Raw genomic sequence first — 16119 nt, 5'->3', positions numbered from 1 at the left:
ATTCCAAGAGAAGCAAAAGTTCCCCATCTCCATTACACATTTCCTCTAAGGAAGAAAATAATTATGGGCAGGAGAGTTCAATTACAGCCACTGAATTTTCACCCAATGCCCAAATGTCTGCTCAGTCAAAACTACTGTACTAGTCATTTATAAAGTTCATCCACTGTCTCATTTCCCTTTCCGGTCCAAATTAACACTCAAAAAGAAAAGCACCTTCTCCATTATTAACCCTACCTGGCATGTAGGAGTCTAGAAAAAAATACTGACAGTAGATAAAAACAAAACAAAACAAATAATAATAATAAAAAGGAGAGTTATAAGGAAAGAAAAAATAAAACTGTCAAAAGAAAGACTACAGATAAGTAAATTGACCACTGGACAAGTTGTAAGCAAATCCTAATGTGACCAAATGCAATACTGGAAGCCAAATCACAGCATCATGATGCATGCTGAGCAAGTACCTTTGGATTCTTGTCTTCCTCGTTTCAGAACTGTTCCCCACCAAGTAGTAGACCACTTAGTGCAGACATAGTGTGACTTGAAGAAGGTAGTGCCAGGGCATATAGAAAAAGGCACAGGAGGAATACTTCCCCTGCTGGGCTATACTCAGTTTCCAGAAATCAGCCACTATTGGGATTTTTTTAACCTTAATTTTTATCTTAATTTTATAGAGCCAGTTACTGTCTCCTCACACAGAAAGCAATCCCTTTTGGCCACAGACATTATAGGAAACTTTCAGTTGACGTTATATTGCTTCCGAAGGGCAGTTTCCTGGCTATGATACTATGAGGGGTTTTCATACCTTAGAGTCGGCTACTTTGTCCAGACCCAGTTCTTTAATGATCATGTTAATCCGGTCATTTTTTTCATGATTCCCCATAGTTGTTGGAAGGCGAAGAGCTGCTGAGAACTGCAAGTTTTCTCTCACTGTCAGGGTGCCCATCACAATGTCATCCTTAATGCAAGGTGGCATTTTAGTGAGATATGTGGGTCTTTTCTATGACCATCACTTGAATATATATATAGTTCAGTCCATACACATAACACATCCAAGGTATAATTCTGGCTATTGGTAAACCGCAGGTTCTCTTAAGTTGTAGTAACTGTAAATAGAGACACCTGCAAAGTTCAACGGCATCATTTTCATCACCCAGCAGTACACATGTTAAACCACCACCATTTCAAGGTTGCATGGTGGAAGGATTTGGGAAAGACATCTCCAATGTTAAGAAAATGAAGTAAGAGAATCTTTTTTTTTTTCTTTTTTGGAAATTATATGGATGCCAGGACTGATAGCACTGCCCTACAGGATCATATTCCAGGCCCACTCTGTCTTTCCCTTTAACATCACCCCAGTGTAATGGAAGTTAATGAAAATCTGATGCAAATATGTGAATTATATGAACATGTTGTATATTTAATTGGAAACAAACTAAACTATAATTAAATGCACTTGCACATATATAGCTGAAATCTACTTATACTCACTTGAACCACATAACCTGAACAGCATTTGAAATTGGCAGGTTGAGGTGCCCCATTTATCAAAACGTCTCCAGATAATCCTCGCGGATCTTTCCTTGCTGCTAAGATATCTAGCAACCTGTAAAGAACATGTATAAGGATTTTTTTCTCCTTCAACACAGGCCATATTGCTTAGCTGCTCTAAATGCAAGTTTTGCTAGTGTTAAAACTTAACTAGTTGATACATTTATAGTTTGACAACAAATTTATAGGCTGAGGATGGTGGCCCGTACCTTTCATCACAGCACTCAGGAGGCAAAGGCAGGAGGATCTATGTAAGTTAAGTCCAGCCTAGTCTACATAGTGAGTTCCAGGGTAGCCAGGGCTACAAAGCTGAGATCCTGACTCAAAATAAAACAAGAAAAACAAAACAAAAAACAAGTTCACATGTTTTAAATTCTCAGCTCCCTTTGCATTATGTCCTACAGCATAACCCAAAATATAAAAGCAAGAAAAACTGGCTTAAATAGCAAGACTTCCCCAAATGCCCTACTTGGTTAATGCTCCTTGGAGATCACAACCCATACAACATGACATAATAAGTCTTTTTGGTCCTTGGGACAAAACCATGAGATAGTTAATCCCATATTATCCACAACACCTAAGACCAGACCACATATACACTGAAAATAATCAGCCAACACCTGTTCATGTGAATGTGATTTTTTAATGATCAGAAAATGCTTATTTATATGTATGTTATACTCACGAAGACTTGCCTCCGCCTGTGGGTCCCAGAATGGCATTGAGGCCAGGTTTCATGATCCCACTAGAAACAAAACAATACTGTCTTAATGTTGTATTTTACATGAAGTTCTTTAAACTCACCATCTGAACTGAACACACTAAAAAATGAGGATGAAACTGCAAACCAGCACAACCTCTTGAGATAAAAAAGAATCACTGATACAAGAATCTAAAGACTATAGACCACAAGTACTATATGAATGAATCTGTTCCTTCTCAACCTTTCTTTTACTATTGTTCTATAACTTGCTCTTGAAACAATCCTTTGAAAATGGCATAGCCAATGTTCCATGTTCCTTAATTGAGTTAGGGATACAACTCAGCAGTAGAGCACATGCTTATCATGAGTCCCAGCAACAGCAACTGACAGTCTTTTAAGTAAGAAAGATTATAATATTCTTAAAATAACAGATTCCTGAAATAAGTGAAGAAGAGTTAACCAATATAAAGTGCATAACAGTTTTTGAATAAAGCTAATAATGACTAGTATCTTTAAATTGCTTTGACTTACTACCTACCTAGCAAAGTCCAGCACAATCAATACTTGAAGAGTACCAGTTCTCATTACTAAAATCTAATCAGACTAAAATGTGAAAGTATCTTAAACTGAAGTTTCAGTGTTAGGACAGAAGCATCAACAGTATTTAACACGAAACTAAAAAATGTCAGGTAGACATGATGGCTCAGTGTGGAAAACACTGGCTATGCAAGTCTGAAGACCAGAGTTTGATCCCCGCAAACCTTGGTGGAAGGAGAACTGATTCCCCAAATTGTCCTCTGACCTCTGTTTGTGTGCCCTGGGGTCTGTCTGTTTCTGTCTATCTACCTCTCTTTCTCTCTCATACCACCACCACACACCCACAAATAAAAATAAATTTGAAACAACAGAAACAGTGTTACTAATTAAAAAGGGAAATACAGTCTTAAAAGAGACTTCTCCTTCCTGGTGAAGTGTTTAATAATGAGTTACAGACACACAATACACAGCCATTTGTTTCAACAAATTATATGGTTATTCAGATTGACTAAGATGGAAAATCGCAGCAATGTTGATAGTGACAAATGAAGGTAGCTAAAGAAAATAGACAAGAGAAAAGGGAATTAAGGGTGGGTCCATTACAGCTACACAGGAATGATGAAGAAAGGCCTGAGTTGGCCCATCCAATACCAGTGTCATTTTCAGACCCTAGAACTGGTAAATAGGTCAAGATGTATTTCAGAGAACACAGTATCTATTCCAGCAAAAAGCCAAAACTGCCAACTAATTCATTCGTATGATGACTACAAAGATCTTTCTTATGATTGTACACTGTCATGAGCAATAAACTCTCCAGTACATGTATCACCCTGCACTTAAGTACAAGAGAAACTCAACATTTATTGCCTGATGTACCTGGTGTATCCCAATTATATAATGGTTGGGGGGACAAGGTTAAAGGTGAAATGTAATTTTGCTTTGCTTTTTAATGCTGTACCTCTCCGTGAAATACCAGACAAATGTAACAACAGACCATTAGGCCTCAATCAAGTTGTAACATGGAAAAATCTCTTATTCTTTTACTATGTTACCCCTCCAACATACTATCCAACATACAGACACAGAGATGCCAGGGTAAACTTTCAGTGTGCATGTATTTCTACTTGTTGATGTTTCTCCTATATCAACAGCTCCCTAGCACCTGCTTCTAAAAATGAATAGAACCTTTTATTCTGTAAGGCTTCACTGCCACAAAACTCTTTCAGCAACTTATATAAGTAGGTTTTTAAAATTCCTACTTATATAAAGTCTAAGACATCCTGAATCATTTAGGAAGAAACCTAACATTAATGTGCTACCACAGTTTAATAGATCTCTAAGGTTGGCATACATATATATATACTAAATTCTACTATTAAAGACAATAATAAGGTTGGATTCCAAGAGTTAGAATCTGGGGCAGTGGTTAATTCCAACTCCGCGCATCATTATTTGATGTATGCTATGGTCACAGACTCCCTCTTGCAGAAAATGGAATACGCTGAGAAAAACAAGCAGACAAATGAAAAAATAAACCTTGGTCTCCTTGGATCAGCACATATATATATGGCTGGTCACCTATTCCTGTTTTCATCAATAGTGTGATCTGAATAGAATTATACTTTGAGGGCTCGATCAGCTTTTATGCCACGAAGCCAGAGCTCAGTTATAACATTGCTGTATGGTAGAAAGTGTCTGCAGATGACCTCTCTTCTACTCTGTGACCTACAGTTTCCTAACTGCCCCACCCTGCCCTCCACCCTTGCTTTACAACCTTTGACTGCTTGGTTCTCCCTCTAGTAAGAACTGTGGCACAGGAAGACTTTGCTCACTTTTCTGAATGTACACAATGAAAACCTCTTTGAAAATCCCTGTCTTTCTTACTGCATTTTAGTGGTTAACAGTCAATCTTTTCTTGCTATTGTGCTTAAGGACAGTTTTGAAGGAGGGCCATTTCCCCCCACACATACACTGAGCAACACAAATACACTTCCTCAGTTCTGACATCTATTCCTCCAATTCACGGCAAGCTGCTTCACTTTTATCTTTTGATCACTTTGAAATTAACAAAGTGAAAGTACTTCAGTTTTTTAATTCTTCAGGGAAATATAAAGTCTGAGAACAGAAAAATAAAATCTGTGTACCACCAATAACCTAGAAAGCATTCAAAATGTATCAGATAAAGGAAGCTACATTTTTATTACTGAGACTTTTGTTTGAAGACAGTTCCTCATATGCTAGCCCAGGCTAGCCTAGAACTCACTATGTAGCCTTGACTTGTCTTTAATGTATAAAAATCTTCCTGCCTCAGCCTCCTAACTGGTAAAACTATAGACGGGGACTTCAAAGAACTTTTTTTTAAAACAATACACGCCAGGAAGTAAAATAATCTTATTAATAAATGTAATCTTTATGTTATGATTTATCACTTAAAGCTAAATACTACTAACAAAATAAGAAATCAGAACAACTTAGTGAATATTAAATATCTGTCCAGAAAACTTAGTTTTATATTATTATTTATTATTTTCTATGCGAATAATTATTAATCACTTCTAGTAGAGGATGTGGTGGGCATATCTGTTATCCAAGAACCTGGGATATAGAGACAGGAAGATCAGGAATTCAAGCCATCCTTGCTTTCATGGTGAGTTTCAGGTTAATTTGGGATTCATTAAACCTTGTTTAAAAAGCCAAAAAATCAACAACATTAATAACATCATCAACAACAACTCCTGATCATTTTTATTAGACTTTTTCTTATCTTCCCTATCTTAATAGGAAGACTACACAGGTCCTACACTGATGACACCAGCACCCAACAACAGGAGCCTCGAAGAGTGTGGAGAACAGAGAAGAGATAGCCACAAGCTAGACAGGTTATTACTCGTCAGTATTATTATTATTATTACTTAGGTCAGAATAAAAAACTGAGTGAATTGGAAAGCACAATAATAATGAAGACTGGAGATGTAGCTTAGTAGCAGAATACTTGTCTAGCATTGAACTTAATCTCTAAGCTAGAAGAGGGGGATGGGTGGAGAATGACAGCCAAGCTTTAGACACTTTGAGGGAAAAGAAAACATGTAAATTCAGAACACATGCAACATACTAGATTATAATTGATACATTCTGAGGAATTATATGTTATCTATATACAGATAGCTACAGAAAAACACAGCTAGGAAACTCCCAGAATGCACTGAGAATTGATGCCAACTAACTGTTCCTTCACCAGAGCTTCACCCACTACTAACTTCTTTTACTCTGCCTAACAAGATCTATATGTATCTGAACATGAGGGAAAGAGAGATATTTTTTCAACCAAAAGTATGTGCATGTCTATGTGTGCCTATAAATGCAAACATATATGACCTAGCTTGTCTCATTAGAAAGCAGAGGCAATTACATTGCAACTGCAATGAAAACTCAGTACCCAGATCCTGGCTGTAAAAAAACATTTTCTACAAGAATGAACATCAGCTGAGTTCAGGTCACAGGGTAAGTAACCAGTGATTTCTTCTTGTACCAAAGAAATACTAAAAATGAGGAATAAATCAAAGTAACAAAGGAGAAGTGAAAATACCTGAAGGTTTTCTAGCAAGCAAATCTGGAACCAAAAGAGTACCAACACAAATAGTGATGATGAATCACTGCTGAATGCTAGTGAAGACAACAGAGATCCAGGAATATACACACTTGTGATAATTACTCTTCTGATGCTGTAATATAATACCATGAACCTAAAGCAAGTTAAGAAAACTGAAGTATCTGATTCCACATAGGCCTGTATTTATACTGGGTCAAAGAACTCTTATAACTGCCCCAGACTACAAGAGACAAAGAGAGACCTGGCTGTCCAAACAAACCCAAATTCATTTATCAACACCACACTGGCAAACTATAGACTCAGTTCTCTAGAAACAAGGTAAAGATTAAAAAGCCAATCAATGGCAACCAAGAGACTAGGGGTGACAGGTTCTACAGAAATATCTATTTACTCTCTGCTCTAGTTTCTATGTGAACACCATATTCTGAATATAACTTCATTGCTTGATGAAAGAACAAATATCACAAATTACTAAGTGCTTTTAAAACAGAACTGGCTACCTACATTAAGTTGGATCCCAAATCCTCATCGCTTTGGCCTTCAAGAATAGAACCTCAGCTAAATGAGAGTAACCTTACATTTTCATATTTTTTACCTTTGTTATTTGAAGACAGTCTTAGGTAGCTCAGGATGCCCCTGACCTTATGATACTCCTGCTTCCACCTCCCAAGTGCTGGTATTACAGATGTAGTGATAGATGGTTTTATGTGGTTCTGGGAACTGAACCCATTATTCATACTATCATTATGCATACAATGCATGTAGCATAGTTTTATGCATGATAAGCAAGCACTATACAAACTGAGCCATATTCCAAGCCCTTCTACATGTTTTTATTATGGAGAGAGAGTACTAAGTAAATCCTTGAAGGCTACAATCAGCTTACCATAAATAAGTTATTTATTAGAACAAGTGTATTTGAAAAATCAAGACTTTCAAATCATACTGCATTTCCATCTCCTTTCTACAGAAACTTAATAGACATAAAGTACACACATATTTTTAAAAGTGTATTAGCAGGTCTTCTACTTAAAAAACTAAATCTGAGGTTACAATTCCATGTTCACAATCAACATACCATAAATTACAAAGTCAGACCTTTACCTCTAAGGTGTAAGACTTCCCAGTCTTAACAAAATGGTTTATTAAAATATTCATTTCTCAAAAAAATGAGACTATTTTTTAAGTTTTCGCAGTTCCTTTGTGAGTAAAATATATGTCTAACAAGAGAGCAAGTAATTTATGTCCTAGTTTAGACAAAAGAAATGACAGGCTATGTCTACATACATATGTACAGAGACATGAAGTATTCACAGCAACTTGTTAGTAGTAATGACAATTCTATAAAGGTCACTGCAGATAAATAAATCAGTCTTGTAAAGAATTCATATACATACTTGATATCTGACAGTATTTCTTTCTCAACTGTTTTCCGGATTAAAAACCCACTTTTCACTTTCACTCGATAGGTGATATTACGAAAACTTAGCACATCTCCTGTATGTGTCTTCGTGTTGCTGGAGTTCATTCCGGTAAGGCCGTTGGTGTTTCTCTGTGACATTGGTACTAAAACGTGGTCATTACTGGAAGACATCTTTTAGGATTTCTGCCTTTCTGCAGAGGGAAAAGCAATAGTAAATTAATGATACGAATAAAAGAGATGGTTGGCACAGGTAACAGTACTTTTATTTTCGGTTGTGAGTCTTTAATGGCTGAGCCATCTTTCCAGTCCAAGATAATAGTTCTTTTAAAGCAAGTCTTTAAAGTGTTCTGCTAATTTATAGATTCCTTTCAAAGGCCGTTCTTCTCACAATCACTTGGATAAGAACCACCTTAGATCAGGCAACATGTAACAGATACATAACTTTGAGGATGTCTGCTCCCATTGGCTGTCAAATGTCTAAGAAATAGGACCTTATTTAGTCAAAGAACATGCAAAGTATTCAAAACTAAGGAAGTTGTAAAAAGATGGGAAAGTCTTCATCTTGTGTAGCTTTAAAAGCCTATAATAAAACTTAAATTCAGACTACAGAAAAACGACCCTGTCAGTTCATTGTATCATTATTTGAGCTGAGAGTTTGTAACATTGCTTTAAGAAATGGGCTTAGGTAAGCCATCAGGTACATGAGGATTCCCTGAATGCCATCTGCCCCTTCAGATGACAAAACCATCGCAAGGAAATATACTTAAATTCTACAATAACTTAAAGTGTGAATTTAGTAACTACATTAACTCAGGACTTTAAAGTAAACAATAAGAATCAAATTTACAGATCAAGTTTAAAATGCTTCACAATGAACATTATTTAAAAAAAAGCCCCCTAAAAATATGATCAAACTGAGACCTGAGCTAATGTTAAATTCAGTAAACTTAGTTTTAATGTTTAAAAAATATCCACCTATGAAGAACTCTCTCTGTCTAATTTTCATGAGTTTTGTTTCATGCAAGTGAGAGAAAGGGCTCAGAGGGCTGGATTTACTTCATTGTGGTCTCCTCTTTTCGATGATTTTGATTCCTATAAAGATTATGCAGGAAACATGCAGAATTAAGTTTCTAAAATGATAAAAAATTATCACCATAGAGAAAAGAGAACCTCCAGATTTAAGGAGAACTTCATTTAAAAGAAAAAAAAAACAAGAGGACAGAATTAAAATAATATCTCATACACAACTAGAGTCCTGGAAAGGGATGGGAGAAGAAATAGAGTAGGATCAATATTTACAGAAATTCTGGGCAGTATTCTCCCAAACAGGTAAGTTTCAAGTCTCAGAATGAAGTTCCAAAAATAACAAGCAGGCTAGATACACAGGAATTCAAAGATGTGCCTAGGCAAAACTGACAAAAAGATAAATTTCTGAAAAATGTTTTTATGTCCTAAACTTATCATTTACCACTCTATTCATTTCGTTTTTAATGGAGTAGTACAATAAACTGTAGCAGCTAGCCAAAGTTCTGTTCTCCTGAGGCAATCAAGAGAAGGCCTAAGTGATGTTGAAACTTTACAGATTTTCTCTAAATATTCTGTTAAATCTCTCCCATGTCTTCAGAAACCAGTATATATATATGTGTGTGTGTGTGTGTGTGTGTGTGTGTGTGTGTGTGTGTGTGTGTATGTGTCTGTGTGTGTGTCTGTGTGTGTCAATGCCAACACACCAATCAAGTCTCCTATTGGCAGTCCAATGTGATCAGCTACAGTGGCCACTTTGTATCCTCCTAAAACACAGTAAGAATCAAGAACATATCACTTGACTTAAATTAGTCATTGGCTCAACCTGAAAATGAGATTTTTTGTAAGATTTTCATGAATTCAAGGCTACAACTGAAACTAAAGGACCAAAGAAAGATCATCCACACCCTCAGATGGTGATCTAGAACTGATAAACTGGTAATGGTGTTACAAGTGTGCACAGTTGGTGTGGTCCCAGTAGCTGAGTTGAGTCTGCATCGTCACTGATGAGCAGCCACATAATTCCTAACTAGAGTTCTACAACCTCCCTCCCAGGCTTAGGACCTTCCTGACTCAACCCAATGCATTAGACAGAACACAGGAATACCACTCAGCAGAAGTGAGGAGGCCTTAGAAGAAGGGAGGGGAAACAGGAACAAATTCCAGAGCTCTCACATGGAAAAATGCATTACCCTAAGTTGAAACAACAACAACAACAACAAAAAAAATGCATTAAGGATTACAAAACAAAAAAGTGTAAAACTTCAGTACCGCACCATAACATGCAATCTCTATTTAGATGACTCACAAGCTGTCCACCACACTCACATTCACAGTAATCTTTCCGTGGCAGCCTTCCTGTCATGTATACTGTGCATTAGACTGGTACTTTTTTCTTTAACACAAAAGAAAACCTTCAGACCCTATCCAGACTTTCCTAAGACAAAATTCAGCATCTAACCTTGTATTTCCTGGTTTCGGGGGGACTGCTAATCAAGTGGAATTTTCTCATTTCTGTATCCCAGGCCTTCTGCAAAGACCAAGTCCTTAAAAGAAAAAATTCCAAAGAACGTCACTATCAGCCCACACCCAGCTTACTCAAGCTAATTGGGCTGTTTATGAATGTCAGCCAACCTGGAAAGACCTTCCAAATGGGATGGTAGCCCCTTCCCCTTCCCATCAGCCACTTTTCTGAGGACAGCACGCATCACCATTTCTTATCCTCTTGTTTTCTCATCAGTAATCTTTGTTTCTGCTTTTTTAAAATTTTGAGCTTTTTTTCTCTACATCCAAAATAAGAATTTTCTCTTTACCATACTCTTAATCATATATTAATTTCTAAACAGAGAGCAAAACCTATATTGTATATGATGAAAAGTAAACACAGGTAGGGCAAGACACTGGCAGACTCTGTCCTCAGCCAGATACACCTGCCAATTGTTAACTACTGTGCATGCTAGCAGGTGCAACGGTAGCCCCTGCTAAGGGTTCAGAGATGGACCCTTACATTTTTTTCCTATAAACAATTCTTGAATATAAAGACCTAATCTCAACCACAGATTAAGTGGTTTAAACTGACATTAATGCAAAGATAATAGAACTAACAAGGAGGGAGAAGCTTTGAGTCACAAATGGGGGAAAAAACATATAAACCATGGTTTTTAACTTCAAAAATTATTCCTTCCATTTAACATGTCTTCTGATGACCCATGGTTTTCATCATCTGACACGTCCACCTTAAAGTATCCAGTACTGAAAACTCTAACACAACTTAGTAATTACGTTTGTAATCAGTCCACTGACATAGTTCTGGGCCTTCACATCATAGTAACAGTGATCTAAGAACAAGACATATAGGAAGAGGGCCATATAATGGAAGGTATATACCCTAGATAGTTTTAGGTCAACTTAACACAAGCTGGAGTTATTCTGGAAGAGGAATCTCAATTGATAAAGAAATTCTCCCACAAGAATGGCCTGTGGGTAAGCCTGTGGAGCATTTCCTTTCTTGATTGGTGATATGGAAGAGCCCAGCTCACTGTTGATGGTGTTACCCTTGGGTAGGCAAGTGGTCCTGACTTGTATATGAAAGAATACTGAGCTAGCTGGGAGAAGTTACACTCTTCCATGGATACTGCTGCAGTTCCTGTCTCCAGGTTACTAACCTGGATTCCCTCAGTGCTATATTCATACGCTGACTATAAAGAAAAATTAATCTCCCTATCAAGCTGCTTTCGGTCACGGTGTTTCTACCACAGCAATACAAACTCTGATTAAGACAGTGTGTACACTCAATAAACATGCCTGTGTCTCATGTTCTGACTGCTGTATGAGGAACATTTGGAAAACCTGTGGAGTTAAGTACACAAATGAGTGGCAGTTAATGTAGAAAACCAGGGCAGACAGGCTCACAAAGTGGGGGTGGGGGAGGTATATATGAGTATTGCCAGAAAGGACCCCAGGTTCTAGTGCTCAGAGATATGAACTTTTGTTAAAGCCAACCAAGCATGAATAAGATTCTCCTAGATGACCAACGGCCTTGCCCTCTTTGAATCCTTGCAAAAATGTATTTCCCTTGAGTTTTTTTACTTTAAGATTTTAACACATTTTATATGTCATTGTGTGTGTGTGTGTGTGTGTGTGTGTGTGTGTGTGTGTGTGTGTGTGTGCACGCGTGCCATTTATGTGCAGGTGCCCAAAGACGCAAAAAGAGGGTACCAGACCCTCTGGGGCTGGAGTAAAATGTGGTTGTAAGCTAGCCAAAATGGGTGCCAAGAATCAAACTCAGGTCCTCCAGGAGAGTAGCAAGCACAGTTACCTGCTGAACCAGCTCTCCAGTTCCTTAAGTTTTATTTTAGTTTTTTAAGCATTTAATTTATGTGTGCCATTTTGCCTGCATGGTTTGGGTATCACACATTTGTCTAGTAACAGAAATGAACAGTAGAAGGTGTTGGATCCCCTAGAACTGATTGTGGGTGCTGGGAAGGTCTTCTGGAAGAGCAGTCAGTGCTCTTAACCACTGAGCTGCCTCCTCACCCACACAAACTCCACCTTAAGTTTTCTTAAATGCCTTTCCCTCATCTTTCCATGTTGCTAAAATCCAGAAACTAAAAATGAGGATGTAATTCAGTGCTAGAGCTCAAGCATAAGCATTCTTAGACTTTTAAAAGGCAAAATGGGCAGGAAGATGCTCCAGGGGGGAAATACCCTTGCCACCAAGATTGATAATCTGAGTTCAATCCCCTCATCCCAGATGGTGGAAGGAAAGAACCAACTACTACAAGTTGTCCTGTGACCTCCACAGGTGTACTGTGGTGTACACACACAAATACATACATGTATACACAGACAAAATAAAACAAAAAGTTGCAAAAATAGGTAAATAAATAAAAAATAAAATGAGACCTGGGGATATGGCTCAGTGAGTAAAGTGCTTACTGTTAAATCATGAGGGCCTCAGTTCAATTCCCAACAACTATGTAAAAATGCCAGGGATCCTACAATCTCAGTGTTTGGGAGGTGGAGACAGGAGGATCCCTAGGGCTTTCTAGCCAGACAGTGTAGCCGAATCAGCAAACTCCAAGTTCTGTTAAAGACCCTGTCTCAAAACCTAAGAGCAAGTGAGCATGATTCAACATCAACCTTTGGCTTCCATACATATACCTGCATATGTAGGGATACATATGAACAATGGATACATAGAAACCAAAAAACCAAAAGAATAAAAAAAGGTTTGTTATTTATGCAGATCTTCTTCTACTAAGGTTCTCAGCCCCATGTGGCCCTGAAAGTAAATGGAGAGGAGGGGCACACAAAAGTTGGCAACAGTGAAAGGTATCTGAATAAATGATCAAAATTAAATTCAGGGGGCTAGAGAGATGGCTCAGTGGCTAAGAGCACTGTCTGTTCTTCCAGAGGTCCTGAATTCAATTCACAGGAACCATATGGTAGCCCCAAACCATCTATAATGTGATCTCGTACTCTCTTATGGCATGCAAGTGTACATGCAGATAGAGCATTCATATACATAAAATAAATAAATTAATTAAAAAAATAAATTTAGGATTTCCTTGTTTTTAATTGCTGAGTAGTATTCCATTGTGTAAATGTACCACAATTTCTGTATCCATTCCTCGGTTGATGGACATCTGGATTGTTTGCAGGTCCTGGCTATTATGAATAAAGCTGCTACAAACATGGTTGAACAAATGTCCTTATTGTGTACTTGAGCATATTTTGGATATATACCTAGGAGTGGTATGGCTGGATCTTGAGGAAGCACTATTCCTAATTGTCTGAGAAAGCCCCAGATTGAAATCATGAAAATTGCAGGCAAATGGTGGGATCTAGAAAAGATCATCCTGAGTGAGGTATCCCAGAAGCAGAAAGATACACACAGTATATACTCACTTATAAGTGGATACTAGACATACAATATAGGAGAAACCTACACAAATATGTATACCTAAAGAAACCAAGCAAGAAGGAGGACGCTGGGTAGGATGATCAATTCTCATTCAAAAAGACAAACAACAGGATGGACATTGGAAGAAGGAAAAAACAGAAACAGGGCAGGAGCCTATTACAGGGGGCCTCTGAAAGACTCTACCCAGCAGTGTATCAAAGCAGATGCTGAGATGCATAACCAAACTTTGGGCAGAGTGCAGGGAATCTTAAGAATCTTAGTAAGACCTGGAGTAGACAGGAGCTCCACAAGGACAGCAACAGAACCACAATCTGGGCACAGGGGTCTTTTCTGAGACTGATACTCCAACCAAGGACCATTCATGAATATTACCTAGAACAGAACCCCTGCTCAGATGTAGCCCATGGCAGCTCAATATCAAAGTGGGTTCCCTAGTAATAATGGGAACAGGGACTGTCTCTGACATGAACTCTGTGGCTAGATCTTTGACCACCTCCCCCTGAGGGGGCGAGCAGCCTTCTCAGGCCACAGAGGAGGACAATGCAGCCAGTCCTGATGAGAACTAATAAACTAGGGTCAGATGGAAGGGGAGGAGGACCTCCCCTATCTGTGGACTTGAAGAGCGGCATGGGAGGAAAAGAGGGAGGAACGGTGGGATTGGGAGGGAATGAGGGAGGGGGCTACAGCTGGGATACAGAGTGAGTAAACTGTAATTAATATAAAAAGAAAAAGAAAAGACTGTGATGTGTAAAAAAGAAAATCTAAAAAATAAAAAAAATTCATATTTAAAATCAAACATATAAGAAAACTATGATTTTACTGTCAGTGCTCACCCATGTCACACCATATAACATGTGTCCTAGGCATTGCATATGGCACCATACAACAGCAATAAATGCTGCCTGAAATACCTTGGCTTAGATTTGACTACTGTATATTATGAACTGCCAAAAAAAAGTGCAATTTTACTGCACAACATTCTCTACTCTTAAAGAAACATAAAGGTGAGCTTGAGAGATGGCTCACAGCTTAAGAGCACTTGTTGCTCTTCCAGGAAGCCCGGGTTTGATCCCCAGCACCTACATAAAGGCTTACAATTATCTGTTAATTCCAGTTCCAGTGGATCCACTCAGGATACACTCTTCTGGTATCCTGAGGCAACAAAAACACACCTGATGGTGCAAAAACACCCAAACACATAAAATAAAATAAATAAATCTTAAAGAAGCACAATGTTTCATTATAAAAAACAAAGCCATATATTTCTCATGAGTAGCTAATTAACATAGGTTCTGTTAGATATATCTGTGTTAAAATACTTGATTTTTAAAAATGCTATTTGAGGTGCTGACTTGATCTTAATTTAAAAAAATCATTACATGAATTTTGGCTTGAAATTAATAGTCTAGAATTTGCAACAATTTCTGACGTAGCCAGGAACACGCTACTGCTGTTATTTTGTATACATCTATGTGAAGTGGTATCCCAGCACCAAGCATTGTAAAATGAAAATATTGATCATCAGAGGTATTTAATTCATGTTAACATAAACAATAGATAGGAAATATCTATTCTATATCTAAAGCAGATATGCAAATCTGCTTTTATCTTTAATAAATGATAAAATCCTTTGCTATTAAAGAATTGCTCTAAAATAGATTTATATCTACCTGTTTGCAACAGCGCCAATATCAAAGAGATCTCATTTCCCTGTATTTTCAACAGCATTTCTTTTCTTTCTATTGACCATTCTGCCTAGGGTGAAAGGAAATCTCAAAGTACTGTTAATTTGCATTTCCCCAGTTGCTAAGAATGTTTGAAACTATTACAGATATATTTGTGTCATTTAACTTTTTTTTTAATTTTCTACTCCATAGCCTATTTTTAATTAGGTTGTTCCCTTGATTCTTCATTTTTTGGAGTTCTTTATATATTCTGAATATTAATCCTTTGTCAGGTGTACAGCTAACAAAGATTCTTTCTACACTGGGATTCCACTTCACTCAACTGACTGTTTCTTTTGCTGTACAAAGCTTTTTAAGTTTTATAGGGTCCTATTTGTCAACTGTTGGCCTTAATTCATGAGAAAATATAATGTTTTTCAGAAAGTCCTTTCCTACAATTGCATCTTAGAGAATGCTGCCTTTACTATCTCCTAGCTGTTTCACCATTTCAAGTTTCACATTAAGGTCTACGATCCAGTGTCCTATTGCGCTGAATTTCTGAGCAAATGAAACTTTATTCAGAAAGACCCTTCTTACATCCATATCACAGAGGGTATTGGCTGTGTTTTCCTCTAGTAGTTTCAGCATTTCAGGTTTCACATAGTGTCTTTGATCCACTTATAA

At 37.6% G+C, this 16119-nt stretch overlaps 1 protein-coding gene across 7 annotated transcripts in view; it reads right to left on the bottom strand.

Annotated features, from left to right (window-relative positions):
• Positions 1-16119, bottom strand: part of Abcg2 (ATP binding cassette subfamily G member 2 (Junior blood group)) — a 114504-nt gene that overhangs the window by 26272 nt on the left and 72113 nt on the right. For 6 of the 7 annotated variants that reach the window (XM_060374180.1, XM_060374181.1, XM_060374178.1 and 3 more), the window contains 4 exons: positions 7796-8012; positions 2234-2293; positions 1489-1603; positions 803-955 (listed from right to left, as the gene is read on the bottom strand). In XM_060374180.1, coding sequence (XP_060230163.1) covers positions 803-955; positions 1489-1603; positions 2234-2293; positions 7796-7992 — 525 coding nt within the window. In that variant the 5' untranslated portion in view covers positions 7993-8012. Of the gene's footprint in view, positions 1-802; positions 956-1488; positions 1604-2233; positions 2294-7795; positions 8013-10306; positions 10324-16119 lie in introns of those variants that run through there. The other variant, XM_060374182.1, reaches the window with a different exon arrangement.

This window comes from Meriones unguiculatus, chromosome 21 (genome assembly GCF_030254825.1).
Source record: "Meriones unguiculatus strain TT.TT164.6M chromosome 21, Bangor_MerUng_6.1, whole genome shotgun sequence".
In the NCBI taxonomy this organism is placed as follows: Eukaryota; Metazoa; Chordata; class Mammalia; order Rodentia; family Muridae; genus Meriones; species Meriones unguiculatus.
The sequence above is the reverse complement of the archived record's forward strand: the minus strand, read 5'-3'. Positions and strand labels throughout refer to the sequence as shown.